The sequence below is a fragment of the Lemur catta genome, chromosome 1 (assembly GCF_020740605.2).
Source record: "Lemur catta isolate mLemCat1 chromosome 1, mLemCat1.pri, whole genome shotgun sequence".
In the NCBI taxonomy this organism is placed as follows: Eukaryota; Metazoa; Chordata; class Mammalia; order Primates; family Lemuridae; genus Lemur; species Lemur catta.
Genome location: NC_059128.1, coordinates 2,899,372 through 2,913,916, shown reverse-complemented (window position 1 = coordinate 2,913,916; position 14,545 = coordinate 2,899,372). Strand labels below are relative to the sequence as shown.

Sequence of the window (14,545 nt, the reverse complement as noted above, 5' to 3'; positions counted from 1 at the left end):
GCTCTCTTGCCCAAGTTAGAGTTTAGTGGCATCATCATAGCTCACTGCAACCTCAGACTCCTGGGCTTAAGGGATCCTTTTGCCTCAGACTCCCAAGTAGCTGGGACTATAGGTGCAAACCACCATGGCTGGCTAATTTTTAAATGTTTTGTAGAGATGCAGTCTCACCGTGTTGCCCAGGCCAGTCTTGAACTCCTGGCCTCAAGCAGTCTTTCCACCTCAGCCTCCCAAAATGCTGGGATTATAGGCATGACCCTTTTACATTTAGTCTAGAAATTATCGGCTATAAGTCTCTTTAAACATCTCTGTTAACTTGTGAAAATCAGGATTGTTAAGATTTTGCTCTATAGGAAAATGTATGTGGTGGAAGAATAGGTAGGTTCAGCCACTTTGGAAAATAATTGGCAATGTTCTTTTAGACTGGACATTCATGTACTCAGTCAGCCAGCAGTTTCGTTCCTAGATGTGTAGGAGAAACGGTTGCACATACACACCAGGACTTGTGTTGAAGCATAACCGGAACAGCAGGACTCTGGAAACATCTCAAGCACTCAACAGCAGGAGACTAAGCAGCTTGGTGGTGGTGAGCTGGGTAGACTGAGTGTGATATAGTGGTGAAAATTACATTACAGCAGTATTATACTTAGTGAAAGTTCAGGACCTGGAGCATTTGCAACATGCGGATTCTCAGAAGCATAATATTGAGCCAAGTAGCAGAAGACTCCTATTGTAGAATTCCATGTTACTAAAATTCAGAAATAATCAAAATGAAACAATATTTTGTTTGGCACACATATATGTGTAATGAAACTTTTTTATAAGTAGAAACACAAAATTCAGGCTTGTGGTTTTTAGTGGTTACTCCTTGAAGGAAAATGAGTATGAGATAGGAGAGGAGTGTGCAGGTATATGGAACTTACTAGTCACGTTTTTGCCCCGGGTGGTGGCTTCATAGGGCTCACTATGTAGTTGTGCTGTACAAACTCAAGTGCACGTACGTGCTTGTGTATCAGAGTTATGTTAGACAGGACTTATTCATATGCAAAGAGTTCTTACAAATCAGTGGAAGAGTAACAAGATTTTTAATGAGTATATTATTTTCCTTCGGCTGCTAAACAAAGTACCACAAAGTTGGTGGCTTAAAACAACAGAAATTTATTTTCTCACAGTTCTGAGTCCAGAAATCCAAAACCAGGGCCCTGCTCTCTGACAGCTCCAGCTTTGCTTTTTTTGTTTTGTTTTGAGACTGTCCTACTGTGTCGACCTAGGTACAGTGCAGTAGCATCATCATAGCTCACAGCAACCTCAAACTCCTGGGCTCAAAGGATCCTCCTGCCTCGGCCTCCCAAGTAGCTGGGACTGACTACAGATGCATGCCATCATGCCTGGCTAATTTTTCTACTTTTAGTAGAGACGGTGTCTTGCTCTTGCTCAAGCTGGTCTCGAACTCCCTAGCTCAAATGATCCCCCTGCCTCGGCCTCCCAGAGTGCGAGGCTTACAGGCGTGAGCCACTGCGCCCAGCCAGCTCCAGCTTTTGGTGGCTGCCAGCGCTCCTTGGCGTTTCTTGGCTTGTGGCCGCATTACTCCATCCTCCGCCTCCGTGTTCACATGGCTGTCTTCCTGGTGCATGTCCTTGCTTCTTCTAAGGACCCCGGTCATCAGATTTAGGGCCCACCCTAATCCAGTGTGTTCTTACCTTACTTAATTACATCTGCAAAGACCTATTTCCATATAAGGTCACATTCTGAGGTTCCAGATGGACATGAGTTTGGGGAGGACACCATTCAGTCCACTACAGTGTGCAAAGCTATGGAAAGGCAATTTACAGGAAAGGTAAATATAAATGATTGGTAGATATCAAAAACATGCTTAACGGGGAACTGTGCCGGCGCATTGAGGGGAGAGGCAGCCGCCAAGGTGGACATGTTCGTCGTGATCGGTGCCCCAAGACCTCCATCTTCACGGAGGCCGAGGAGCCGAGCACTGTGTTCAAGCTAAAGATACCATGGAGTGTGTCCTGAAGCGGCCGCCCGATGAGCAGTGGCTGTACCAGGACAACCAGCTCCTGGATGATGGCAAGGCGCTGGGCAAGTGTGGCTTCGCCAGCCAGACGGCAGGGGCAAAGGCCCGCCACAGTGGGCCTGGCCTCCAGGGCAGATGATGCCTTCCAGGCCCTGCGCATGGAGCCCTTCTCCAGCCCGCCAGAGCTGCCCAGCGTGATGTAGCCCTGGGACTCAGCGTGCAGTGAGCCCTGGCCCGCCCCCAGGAGGCCCACTCCCCCCAGTGAAAGAGATTTTGGTGTAAAAAAAAAAAATTGCTTAACTACACATTACTGAAGACTTGCAGGTCCCAGATTAAGAAGTATGATAGACTTGCCAAGTGTGTGGGGACATGCATTCCCGCAGTGATGGCAGTGGAGATTGGTGTAGGGGTATTGAGGGTGGTGGGTCAACATTTCAAAGTCCAATTTTAAATACCTGCGCCCTTTGACACCACACAGAACCTACTTCTAGAAATAGGCACAGATGTGTGAAATTCTCCATACAAAGATGTTGATGGGACTGCCCTGCTGGCCCCCAGCCTCACCTCCTCCATCCCTTGCCCTGCCCTGTTTGAACACTGCCCCCACCCTCCCTTCCTCCTCAGTCTCCCTTCCCCGAGCCCTGGCCCCACTCCACTCTCTGCAGCACGCTGAGCTTCCCTCTGCCCTGGCCATGGTGATTATCTGTCTGTGTCCTGCCTGTCCTTGTTTTGCTGACCCGAGCACCGGCCACTGTGTCTGGCCAGGTGGATGGAAGTGGGGGAAAGGGCAGCAGGTTCAGGGAGGAGCGTAGCATCCATGGAACGTTTACCACATTTCTGAACCTACACTCAGCTCTCCAGGTCCATTTAGCCCTCATTTATGTCCATTTAGCCCTCAGCACCCCTGGGAGTGAGGTCCAGCTACTCCCCGTGCTCAGGTGAAGGGTCGAGGCCAGGGGGGTGAGGCCACTTGCCCGAGGTGTTCCCATTGAAAGACAAAGGCGTGGCTTTGTGGGGCCTGGGAACGCTGGCTCTGAGCACAGCCGAGCAGATGGAAGTCTGTGCCTGACACCCTGGTGTCCCCGTGTGGCATCTTCTTTGAGGGAGGCCTGCCGGTCAGGCTTGGCCCAGTCGCGTGCCTGCTGATCAGCTTGGGATGACAGTGGGCTCACCCCCGTGGATGCTGAGGGCCTCTAAGAGCCCAGGCCCAGAGCGGAAGAGCCCTGCACCTTACAGACGCCACCTCTGGGCTGCAGACCCGGAGTGCGCCTGCAGAGTCGGGCCTGCCCCAGGCCCTCCTCAGGTGGGAATGGTGTCTGGTGTCCTGAGGACAAGCCTCCCTTCAGTGGGCCCCGCCACAGTCCTTGGCCCTCACACCTGCCCGTTCAGATGGAGGCTGTCCCTTGGCCTGCCAAAGGGGATTATAGGTGGGAGCCACCGTGCCCCGCCTCAAACTTTCTGAATATAATGACTCATCCAAATGTGATGTGAGTGTTGTTACTTAGGAGATGATGTCAGCGAGCACAGCCCTTACTTTGGGTCCATGCGGGGCCCTTGGAGGAGACCTAAGGAAGACTGATGTGTGTTTCAAAGTTGACGACACTATCTCTCTCTCTAGAAACACGAAGACACCGAGTGTCCCTGCGTGGTGGTGTCCTGCCCTCACAAGTGCAGCGTCCAGACTCTGCTGAGGAGCGAGGTAAGGGGCGCGGCCAGGCTCGGTCAGGCGTTTGAGTCCTCGGGACTGGCACACCACTCTTCCCTTTAAGAGCTGAAGTTCAGCGTTCTCCCAGGTCATGGTAGTAATGCGTATGGCAGAAAAACAAAACAAAAGTAATGAAAAGCCTCATGTTATTTTTTGTAAGTCAGAAGCAAGCAGTCAACAGCTACACAGTGGTAAATTCAGAGTAAAAAATATTGAGAATTGAGAAAATGGGACTGTTTTATTTACAGTACAAAGGTGACACTTTATGTTTTTTAACGCCCTGGGTAGGAAGCAGGTCCAGGGCAGCTGCCACATCGCAGCCACGGGCAGGGCAGCTGTGCAGCCTCCCCAGAGGCTGTGGTCTCACACCACCCTTGGTGCACTTTTTTTGAGACAGGTGGACTTTGTATTAACTTCATGTGATCAGAATATATCCAGATGGAAAAATTCCCAGGATTCTTAACATTTTTTTGTCGATCCTGACCTGGGGCCCCTTCGGCAGCTGTTTCGGAAGTTGGGCTTCCCCTGGGCTCCCAGTCAGTCACTTCTAAGGAGCCTGCTCACCTTATCATTTTTCAACAACCTAAAATTTTACCACTGGATACTGGGGGGTGTGGGAAACCAGCCTCATATGTCCCTGACTGAGTGAGAGGGCCTGTGTGGGCCGAGGGCCAGGGACTTCGGGTGCAGGAGGAATGAGAGAGCCACTCTCACCTGAGGTGCATCTTCTCAGGACCTTGATGCTGATGGCGGAGGCCAGGTCCTGCCTGATGATAGTGGCCTCTGGGAGGAGCTGGGGAAAATGCAGGGGAGTTATTGCCACAGCTGGACGGTCCCTCTGTTAAAGTTAATGTACAGTAAAGTCTGTGCTATTGAAATAATCTCATTTTAAAAAAAACCCTTAAACCTGCATTTCTCTTGGGCTTCTGGTGATAGGTGCTATTGGGCTATATAGACTGCTCTTCCTTCTCTTCCGAAGCTCCCATAAATTCTGTAAGGCTCTGGGAATACTGATGATAAAATCGATTTAGGAAAAGGTACAATACTGAATTTATACTAGCATGATGAAGATAGCGTATGTCAAATTCAATTTGTCCCTGATTTTAACATTAGAAGTGTTAGCTGCTTAAATTCATCATCACATTAATGGCACTGGAAAAATATATTTTAAAAATTTAAATTAATAACACTACATGCAGTCTTCACACTGCATTTCCAGGCCGATCACCTGTCATGTGCCCTGTGGGCACTTTTCTCCAGATGCAGCCCAGGCTGGGTGTGGAGGAGCAGCAGGAATGTTAGAATACTAGATCCTTTAACCACCTTGACTCTGCCCTGGCTCAGAGACCTTCCGTGATGGGTAGCCTTGGCGGCAGTCACCTGAGTCCCTTAGGTCATTCCCACGTTGGCCCTCCTCCTTAGCTGTCACACAGGGCAAAAGAGAGGTCCAGGATTCATTTTCTCCTCTGTCTTAAGTATTGACCTAGAGGAAAGGACTGCCTTTGTCCTGGTAGACTGAGGAGAAGTTGCAGAACCTACCTGTGCTGGACAGGGACGGTCTGTGAGCCTCGGGGCATGTGCGTGCTGGCATATAGCAAAACTGGCTCCAGGCCACTGTGTGCTGCACTCACACACTTGCTCTCCTAAGTAGGGTCTGATTTTGCTTTCTGTAAAGAGCTATCCCAGCTGGGCACAGTGGCTCACACCCATAATCCTAGCGCTTTGGGAGGCCGAGGTGGGAGGATCACTTGAGCCCAGCAGTTTGAGGTTACAGTGAGCTATGATGACACCACTGTACTCCAGCCGGGGCAACAGAGCAAGACCCTGTTTCAAATAACAGTTTTTAAAAGGATAATTAAGAAGATCTATCCCTAGAGTTTCTGGATGAGAATTTTTTCAATGAAAGAAGAAACTATCCTTCAGTTGTATTACCCTAATGCATCACACTGTATCTTTAAAATATAGTCTTTTCAATTCCCTTTTCTCTTATTGGGGCATTGTTAGTGGTTTTTATTTGTTGAGTCACCAACATTTGAGCTGAATGAGGGACGTTTTCCTTGCAAAATGGGTTATCTACTCCCAGTTCCTCATAATTTTCCTGCCATCAATTAGGAGTATTAAGATTCATGTAGTTAGAATGACCTTAAAGGTCTTTGAAAAGCTACGTGAGTTTCTGGCGGTGCAAAAGGGAAGTAGTCTTTTTAGATGAAGGAAAAACTCATCTCCAGTTATCTCAAGTATTATGAGTAATGGTACATAGTGTAAGCTTGCTTTGAAAAAATATTTATTTTTGTGTACTGTATATTAGGTGTGTGACCCAGTTGCATTCTGAATGCTTTCTATTTTTTTGTGTTTCATGCAATTTTTGTTTTTAGTCTTTAAATGTGCATTTCAGTTTACATTTTTTTTCTTTTTTTAATTCTGGCACTACAGATGGCATGTCACATTTTAAACAATTTGTTCTAAAGAAACTGCAAGTTTAGGAAATGTTATAGTAAATGTATTTCTGTATATTGGCGTATATATGTGTATCACGTGACTATATCATATATTTACTGCATAGAAGTCTAGGAAGCAGATGATATACACACCTATAGCTGATAAACACCATTCTTAATAGTACAACCCAGATGCTATCTGTGCCCTGATATGTTTGAACATTTTCATGCAAACGTTTGTGCCACAACTCACGTCTCTTTCCCGTTGCAGTTGAGTGCACACTTGTCAGAGTGTGTCAATGCCCCCAGCACCTGTAGTTTTAAGCGCTATGGCTGCGTTTTTCAGGTCAGTATCCAACATTTGTCCTTCCCAGTCACTGACATTCTGCCATGAGAGAAAGTTATTATATTAACATTTTAATATGCAAGTTCTGGACTCTTAGTCTTTGTCACGAAACAGAAACACCCTGTTGCATGGGTGACGAAAGCCGCGTGCAGCAGGCATGGGTGCTTGCTTTTCAGTCCGGTGGTGTTTTGAGACTTCAGGTAGACACTATGCTGAGGTGGAACTTAATACAATAAAAGAACTACGACATCCAAAACCAGCTAGTAATGGGATAAACAGGAATGACATTTGGTGGGGTTTCTAGATAGATTATTATGGAGTTTTAGCTGTTACTTGAATATAAATGAATATCAGACCGGACATAGTTTCAACAGTGTGTGTCAGTACACAGCCGTAAGGATCACACATGCGTGTGTCCATAAATGCATTTTGTATACAAGCCTGTGCTGATTCTGACCCCAGCTGGGGACAGGCTCAAAGTATAGCACAGTGCGTAGAAACCACACCTCCCAGGAAAACAGTGCGGGGAGGACGTCTCTGTTGCTGCCACACATGTAGTGTGAGAAGCCTGCATCTGTTTTTTGTTGTTTATTTTTGTTTCAACACATCTGAGATTGCAAGTGAATTGGAACTGAGTTTTCATTTAAATGTATATCTTAATTTGAAAACTATCAAAAGTCAGTATATATTACAATTAAAGTTATCTTATATTTAATTTCATGTACCACCAATACATTATTACAAAATCAGTACAGAGATATTGGCATCTTAGTACTTTGTGAGAAAGTGAACGGCCTAAGAGTAAGAGTTACTCTACCTTTCCTTTGCTTTTGTCTCCAACGAGACTTGAGCCTCCCCCTGTTATGTCGTACGTAGTATCATTCATTCTGTGTATGTGTATATATATGTTTATATATTGTAATACTTATATCAACATATATATATGAATATTCTATGTACAGAGTATATGTTTTGGAGATCATTAAAATGCTTTCTGTGACTCCTTAATTTTTCAATACCAAAACAAATTATTTCTTTATACTAATTATTTCCTTAAATAAATGAAGTACAATTTATGTGCTTATTCCTGACTCTAAAATGGTCTGCATCTTATGTACTCTGTAGATTGTTTATGTTTTGTATGTAACTTTCTAAATATATTTAGAATGGTGAGGAACAATATATTTTTGGATGCAGCATATTTGAATTAATAAATTAACACTTCAGTAAATTTTTTAGATTCCTTCTTTGCTTACATGTTCACTAGGCTGTTTAGCAGTATGTAGCTGTAGGTGCAGGCACCTAAACATTTTCCAATTATAATATATTCTTAATGAAAAAGTTATTTATAAAGGAATGAGTTTAAAATTTAATTTCTTGGTATTACAAATGTGAAACCTTGATAAGACAGTTGAGATAAAAAACTCAAGGAGGCCGGGCATGGTGGCGCACGCCTGTAATCCCAGCACTTTGGGAGGCCAAGGTGGGAGGATCAGTTGAGCCCAGGAGTTGGTGGTTGCAGTGAGCTATGATGACACCACTGCACTCTAGCCAGGGCAACAGAGCAAGATCTTGTCTCAAAAAAAAAAAAAAAAAAAAAAAGAAGCTCGAGGAATGAAGAACATGAACTTGAGATTCTCATTGTAACATTGCAGAGTGTTTTCTCTTGGAGCTCTCTGTTCTTCCTCGCAGCCCCCTCACCTGCACAAAGTAGCCAAGTGGCCCTAGCTGACTCTCCTGAGGCTGAGATTCCATGTGAACTTTAGTGCTGCTTTGAGAGTCGTTATGTTGCCCTTTCTGTCCTGCAAAAGGGAGTGAGGTTGACTTAACGCCCCACATCTTTGCTCTTGCAGGGCACAAACCAGCAGATCAAGGCCCACGAGGCCAGCTCTGCAGTGCAGCATGTCAACCTGCTGAAGGAGTGGAGCAGCTCCCTGGAGAAGAAGGTAGGTTTTTATAATGTTTTCAGATTATTTAAAGAAGAAAACCTTTCCTACAGTTATTAATGGGTTTTAGATAAAAGAAACAGCATCAAGAGATTATCGGAAAAGTAAATTCTCTTCGTGTGATCTTGAGCTCATAAATGAAGGTGTTTTGTTTTGGTTTGTTCTTTGTCTTATAATTGCCAAGCAAGCAGACAGTGCTTCCCCCCCCCCCCCACCGTCACATTGCGATTATTTTAGCATTTATCCAGCACAGGGATTATCAGACATCCAACCTTTCCCCGTTTTTTTGTAAATGAAGTTCTATTGGAGCACAGCCACCCTCATTCATTTCTGTATTGTCTGTGGCTACCTTCGCTCCACAGCAGCAGAGTTGAAGCAGACCGTGTGAACTTCATAGCTCAACGTATTTATTTTCTGGCTCTTTACAGAGTAAGTTTGCCCACCCTGATCTGGACAGTTACCAGTATTACTGCTTTACAGTCTGCCTTTTGTGAGAGACAAATAGGAAGAAACATTTCCATGTCACTAGTGTTTACTATTAATTGTCTCTGTTGACACTTTGTGAAAATTTGGTGCAGTAATAAGCACATAGACAGGAGCACTTCCCAGACAGACTTATTCTCCTCCCATCCTGTTTTCAGGAGGCCTCCGTTGCAGGGACTGTGGGCCACGGGCAGGCACCTTCCTGTAAATCCTTCTGGTAGAGTTTATTCTCTGATGTGAAATTCAGCTCGGCAGGGCCGCCTTTTCCTGAGAACAAGATGAAAACCTCAAGAATTAATAGAGAAGAAGTTGTTATAGGATCTCCCATTGTGGCTTATTTACAAAAATAAAAACAAAAATTAAAAAATATATTGAACAAACATCTATTCAGAACTTATAGTTAGGGGAGGGTATTACAATGAATTAGAGTGGCCGGTGGAGTGGACATTTGAGTTTTCTAAAGATTTGAATATCTTGTTTCGAGTGTTAACTCCAAGCAGTTTAAAATTTGAATGTACTTGAAAGAGTCTAAAATTTTAAAACATTTTCATTAAATCTAACTTAAAATAGTTTTTTTAATATAAATGCTTGATTGAAGTTGGGAAGCAATGAAAGATTGGAGTGTTGTATGAACACGCAGAGCAGAAGAGTTCTGTCTGACAATGACATCGAACTCGTGTTGGATAGATTGTTGGTGATTTTGCCATGAGCACATGGGATTGATTTGCTGAGTTCAGTGATGGTTTACCTGTAAATCTTTTTTCCCCTTCTTTTTTAAAAATGTATTCTGTTTCTGCCTTTTTTTTTTTTTTTTTTGAGACAGAGTCTTGCTTTGTTGCCCGGGCTAGAGTGAGTGCTGTGGCATCAGCCTAGCTCAACCTCAGCCTAGCTCATCAGCAACCTCAAACTCCTGGGCTCAAGCAATCCTCCTGCCTCAGCCTCCCGAGTAGCTGGGACTACAGGCATGTGCCACCATGCCCGGCTAATTTTTTTTTTTTATATATATATTTTAGTTGGCCAGATAATTTCTTTCTATTTTTAGTAGAGACGAGGTCTCGCTCTTGCTCAGGCTGGTCACGAACTGTTTCTGCCTTTTTAAAATTATAGGCTTCGATCACAAGGCTTCTTGCCTCTCATAGATGGTATGTTTCTTATTTAAAAGGTTCTTCCTTTCATTTTAAGAGTTAGTTTTGTTATACTTGTACTAGTTACGTAATAGTTTAGTGGTTCTGAGGTATGTGGTTTTCCAGGGGGACAATTTTGGACAGTGCTGTCACCAAGTGGATTTCTGGGCTCAGTTCTTATGGGGAATTCATCTCCTTCCTTCCTGCTTCATGGTTTTCTCCCCATTCTAAGTGAGTGGTTCACATCATTGGAGACCCCAGAACGTGCCAGAGTAACCTGCCTACACACAGTACAGCAAGTTCTTGCTCTGTGAATACCCTGTGTGTTTAAACTGTCATCAGCCAGGTCACGGTGGAAATCCTGAGAGTGTGGGGTGCTTTGTAGTGTCTCGCCATGGAGATACGTGAGAGGTCGCTCAAGGATTAGTCTCTCCCCAACTATCTGAGCGAAACCCCTGGCCCTGGCCTTTGGTCAACTGAGCCTCAGCTTATGTTCCTGAGAAGGTGCCTGCCTACCCTTCACTAGGTCCAAAAGTAAAGGCTGGATGAAGAATGGAGATATTTATGTTTTCTTAAAATGGAATTTCTCATTATAGTGTCAATTCAGTTGGAATCTCTTAGGTTATTTTGTTCATCTGTCACAGAAAATAGAATATGTTGATTCAGAAAGGCTGATGATCCTCACATTTGTGATCAAACTAAAGAAAAACTGTTATGTAAAATGTGGACTTAAAAACAACCATTTTGTATTTTAGGAAAGCTTAAATCGAAGGGAAATGAAAGTAGGCTAGGGCAAAGGATGTTCTGGGTACAGGGGTCTTGGGGGAGGCCAGCCAGGGGATCCCTGTTTCCTCTGCCATGTGGTGGTGTGCTGCTTCATGGAGACACAGCTCCCAGACGGACCTTCTTGTGCAGACGACGTCTGCCTCACCGAGGTGTGAAAGCAGCAGTCTGCACCCAGGAGCTAGGTTCTTTGATTAAAAGAAATAAATACAAATTAAAAGTTAAATAAGGGAAGTCCCTAAATGAAAAAAGTTGAGTTTAAAACAGCATGATCTGTGTTTAGTGCTATAAGTTGCTCCTGCTCATACTCAAGGGCTTGATTTGTTGCAGAAGAAGAATTGTCAGTGGTTTTGGAGGTATTGCTGAGATTTTTGTCAAGAGTTGGCATAAATGGTGTCTCTCTTTGTGGGGGTGAGAATAACGAGTCTGGGAATTGTGTCCACCTATGATAGATGGACGTGAGTGAGCTGCAGCTGTAGGTGAGACAGGCACCGTGCCATGTTGCATGTGGCCCGTTCTGCATTCGTGCACGTCGACCACGTGTGGGAGTTCATGGACATTGGAGGCATTGTGTTTTAGGATGGAAAGTCGATTTTTACTTACTAAAATCCTAAGAAAGTTAAGTCATATTTTGTCCATGAGACATTGTATTCCTTAGTAAATTCATATTTGTTTTAAAATAAAAAATAGGTGGTGATTGTTTCTAAAGGTGCTTCTTGCCTTAGCAGATTGTGTCCAGTATGGAAAGGACACTTATCTGTAGGCTGGTTATCCTTAAAGCGGCATCAGGAATCCTTTCTTTATCACGCCCAGCCTAGTTTCCTCTTGAGATGCCCCTGGGCCATCAGCTTTGTGACCCCTAGCTAAGCCCAGTCCCCAGGCCTTGCTGCTTTTGGAAGGCTCATCATTGGAGAGGCACACATCAGCTCCATCACAGAGCTTGACGTTTTCTGGGGTGCCAGCAGCACCTCAAGGACAGGCAGACCCATCTGTTGATAGATGGGAGCATTTTGCCAGTGTTGAAATGTCCTTTGTAGGAATCTTGTGAGGAAGGAAGCCTTGTAAGAGTTACCCTCAAACTCATCTCAGGGCCTTTTAAAACCAGGTGTTCATTGGTCCTTGGGAGCTAATTATTTTTCAGAGATTTTGGAAATGTCAGAGGTGAGCTTGGCAATGCTTGTTCAGCAGGCCCTTCCTTTGACTGATGGGGGTTACAGGTGACTCTGCTGAGCTTTTGTGGAAGGGTCTCTTCAGGCTCCATCCCTGTGTTTGAGGGTTAAGAGCTGTCCTGAGGGTAAAGTGAAGCACTGCACAATTTTTATCCTCTCCGCACTTGCTCATTATGTTGGGAGGGCCTTTCACACTGCAGGGTCGCGCCCATTGGTGGATATGAAATAACTTAGTAGGTTGTGACTAAAGCATTTTTTTAAAATTGACAAATAATAATTGTAAATATTCATAGGGTACAGTGTGATGTTTTGATATATGTATACATCATGGAATGATTAAATTGTGCTAATTAACCTATCCATCACCTCACTTCATTTAAAATGTGTTCTTTTAGCAATTTTGAAATATGCATTATTGTTAACTATAGTCTCCATGCTGTGCAGTAGATCTCAAAAACTTATTCTTTGTGTCTAATGAAACCTTGTACCTTTCACCCACCGTGTCCCCAGTCCCTGTCCCGTCCCATCCCTCCCACCCCACCACCTGCTGGTAACCTCCGTTCTACCGTCTGCCTCTGTGAGTTTGACTGTTTAGATGCCACACCTAAGTGAGATCATGTACGGTTTTTCTTTCTGTCCCTGGCTCATTTCTCTTTGCATAATGTCCTCCAGGGACTAGCATTTTTGAAAAATGAAATGGAATAAAATAGAAAATACCAGGGTACATCATAAGTAATTAGGGCAAATATGGTTTTGTGAAACCTATTTTTCAGGTATATGCACACACAAATGTTATAAATGGGGTGAAATGTAAGAATGTGTTTCTTGGCAAAAATTTGAAAGCTACTCTTATAAAAACTTTTGCAAAAACTTTAAAAATTAGCATCCCATTTATTTGGAAATTGAATCAGCCACTGCACTTTGCCACACCCTAATTACTGGGAGAGATATTGAGAAACATAGTTTATAAGATTCCTTTTTTTTTTTTTGGAGACAGAGTCTCACTCTGTTGCCCAGGCTAGAGTGCCGTGGTGTCAGCCTAGCTCACAGCAACCTCAAACTCCTGGACTCAAGCAATCCTTCTGTCTCAGCCTCCCGAATAGCTGGGACTACAGGCATGTGCCACCATGCCCGGCTAATTTTTTCTATGTATTTTTAGTTGTCCAGATAATTTCTTTCTATTTTTTTAGTAGAGACGGGGTCTCGGTCTTGCTCAGGCTGGTCTCAAACTCCTGAGCTCAAACAATCCGCCCGCTTTGGCCTCCCAGAGTGCTAGATTACAGGCGTGAGCCACTGCGCCCGGCCAGGGTTCCCTATTAAATTACTGGGACTTCCGGCTCAGCACACAGGCTCACGCCGGTAATCCTAGCACTCTGGGAGGCCAAAGAGGGAGGATGGCTTAAACTCAGGAGTTTGAGACCAGCCTGAGCAAGAGCGAGACCCCGTCTCTACTAAAAAAAGAAAAAATAGCCAGGTGTGGTGGTGCCTGTCTGAAGTCCCAGCTACTCAGGAGGCTGAGGCAGGAGGATCACTTGAGCCCAGGACTTTGAGGCTGCAGTGAGCTATGATGACACCACTGCACTCTCTCTACCCAGGGCAACACAGCAAGACTCTGTCTCAAAAAAAAAAAAAAAACCCGGACTTCCATTTTTAGTGTGAAGGGATTTTTTTCTTCTGGAATTCCTTTCAGTAAGCTAATAAAAGACCTATATTATGAAACTTTAATTACTATCATTATCATTGTTGTTAATTAATATTAAAACCACTTTTTCTTACATTAGTTTAAAAATTTGTTTTTCAGGTTTCCTTGCTGCAGAATGAAAGTGTAGAGAAAAACAAGAGCATACAGAGTTTGCACAATCAGATATGTAGCTTTGAAATTGAAATTGAGAGACAAAAGGAAATGCTTCGAAATAACGAATCCAAAATACTTCATTTACAGGTAATAAGCGTAAGGCTGTGGCTGGATCAAAGGGGAGGAGTCCGTGTTCCCGTTTAGGGCTTCAGTGCTGAAGCCCTGACCTTGGACAAGCAGAGAAGCAACTTGTTTTTCTTAAGTGAAGACTTGGGAAAGGTGGCCTGGGGTAGCTACTGCCCAGCCTGGGAAGCCGCAGGTTGGCTGTTTTCTTACTGCCTTTTCTCTGGAGAGCAGGTTCCATCACCTCTCTCCTGTGCCTTTGATCCTCTGCTGGAGAAATGAGGCCTACAGCCTGCATTTTAAAAATCAGCCGGTTTGTTATTATTTAAGATTTCTTATTGTTCATGGGTAGCTGTTGTTTGCAAAGTTTCACTTCCTGAAGTGAAGTGAAGCTAAACTACTGAGTTTTCTAGTGACACACACACTCACTCTCCTTTATTTCACCGTGGTGATCCACACGAACCTCCAAAACAAATTAATAAACCTTTGCCACTCGGATAAAGGTGATTATATAGATGGGCCTGATGCAAAGTTGCTGTGATTTCTGTTATCAAAACAGGGCTCCCTTAGGTGCTTGTGACTAGATTATCATAGATAGGACCTGCACATT

General features: G+C 44.3%; 1 protein-coding gene across 4 annotated transcripts in view; it reads left to right on the top strand.

Annotated features, from left to right (window-relative positions):
* The window catches only part of TRAF3 (TNF receptor associated factor 3), a 107,818-nt gene that overhangs the window by 80,797 nt on the left and 12,476 nt on the right, over window positions 1–14,545 (top strand). For 3 of the 4 annotated variants that reach the window (XM_045560361.1, XM_045560347.1, XM_045560357.1), the window contains 4 exons: window positions 3,642–3,722; window positions 6,438–6,512; window positions 8,366–8,458; window positions 13,819–13,959. In XM_045560361.1, coding sequence (XP_045416317.1) covers window positions 3,642–3,722; window positions 6,438–6,512; window positions 8,366–8,458; window positions 13,819–13,959 — 390 coding nt within the window. The remainder of the gene's footprint in view (window positions 1–3,641; window positions 3,723–6,437; window positions 6,513–8,365; window positions 8,459–13,818; window positions 13,960–14,545) is intronic. The other variant, XM_045560362.1, reaches the window with a different exon arrangement.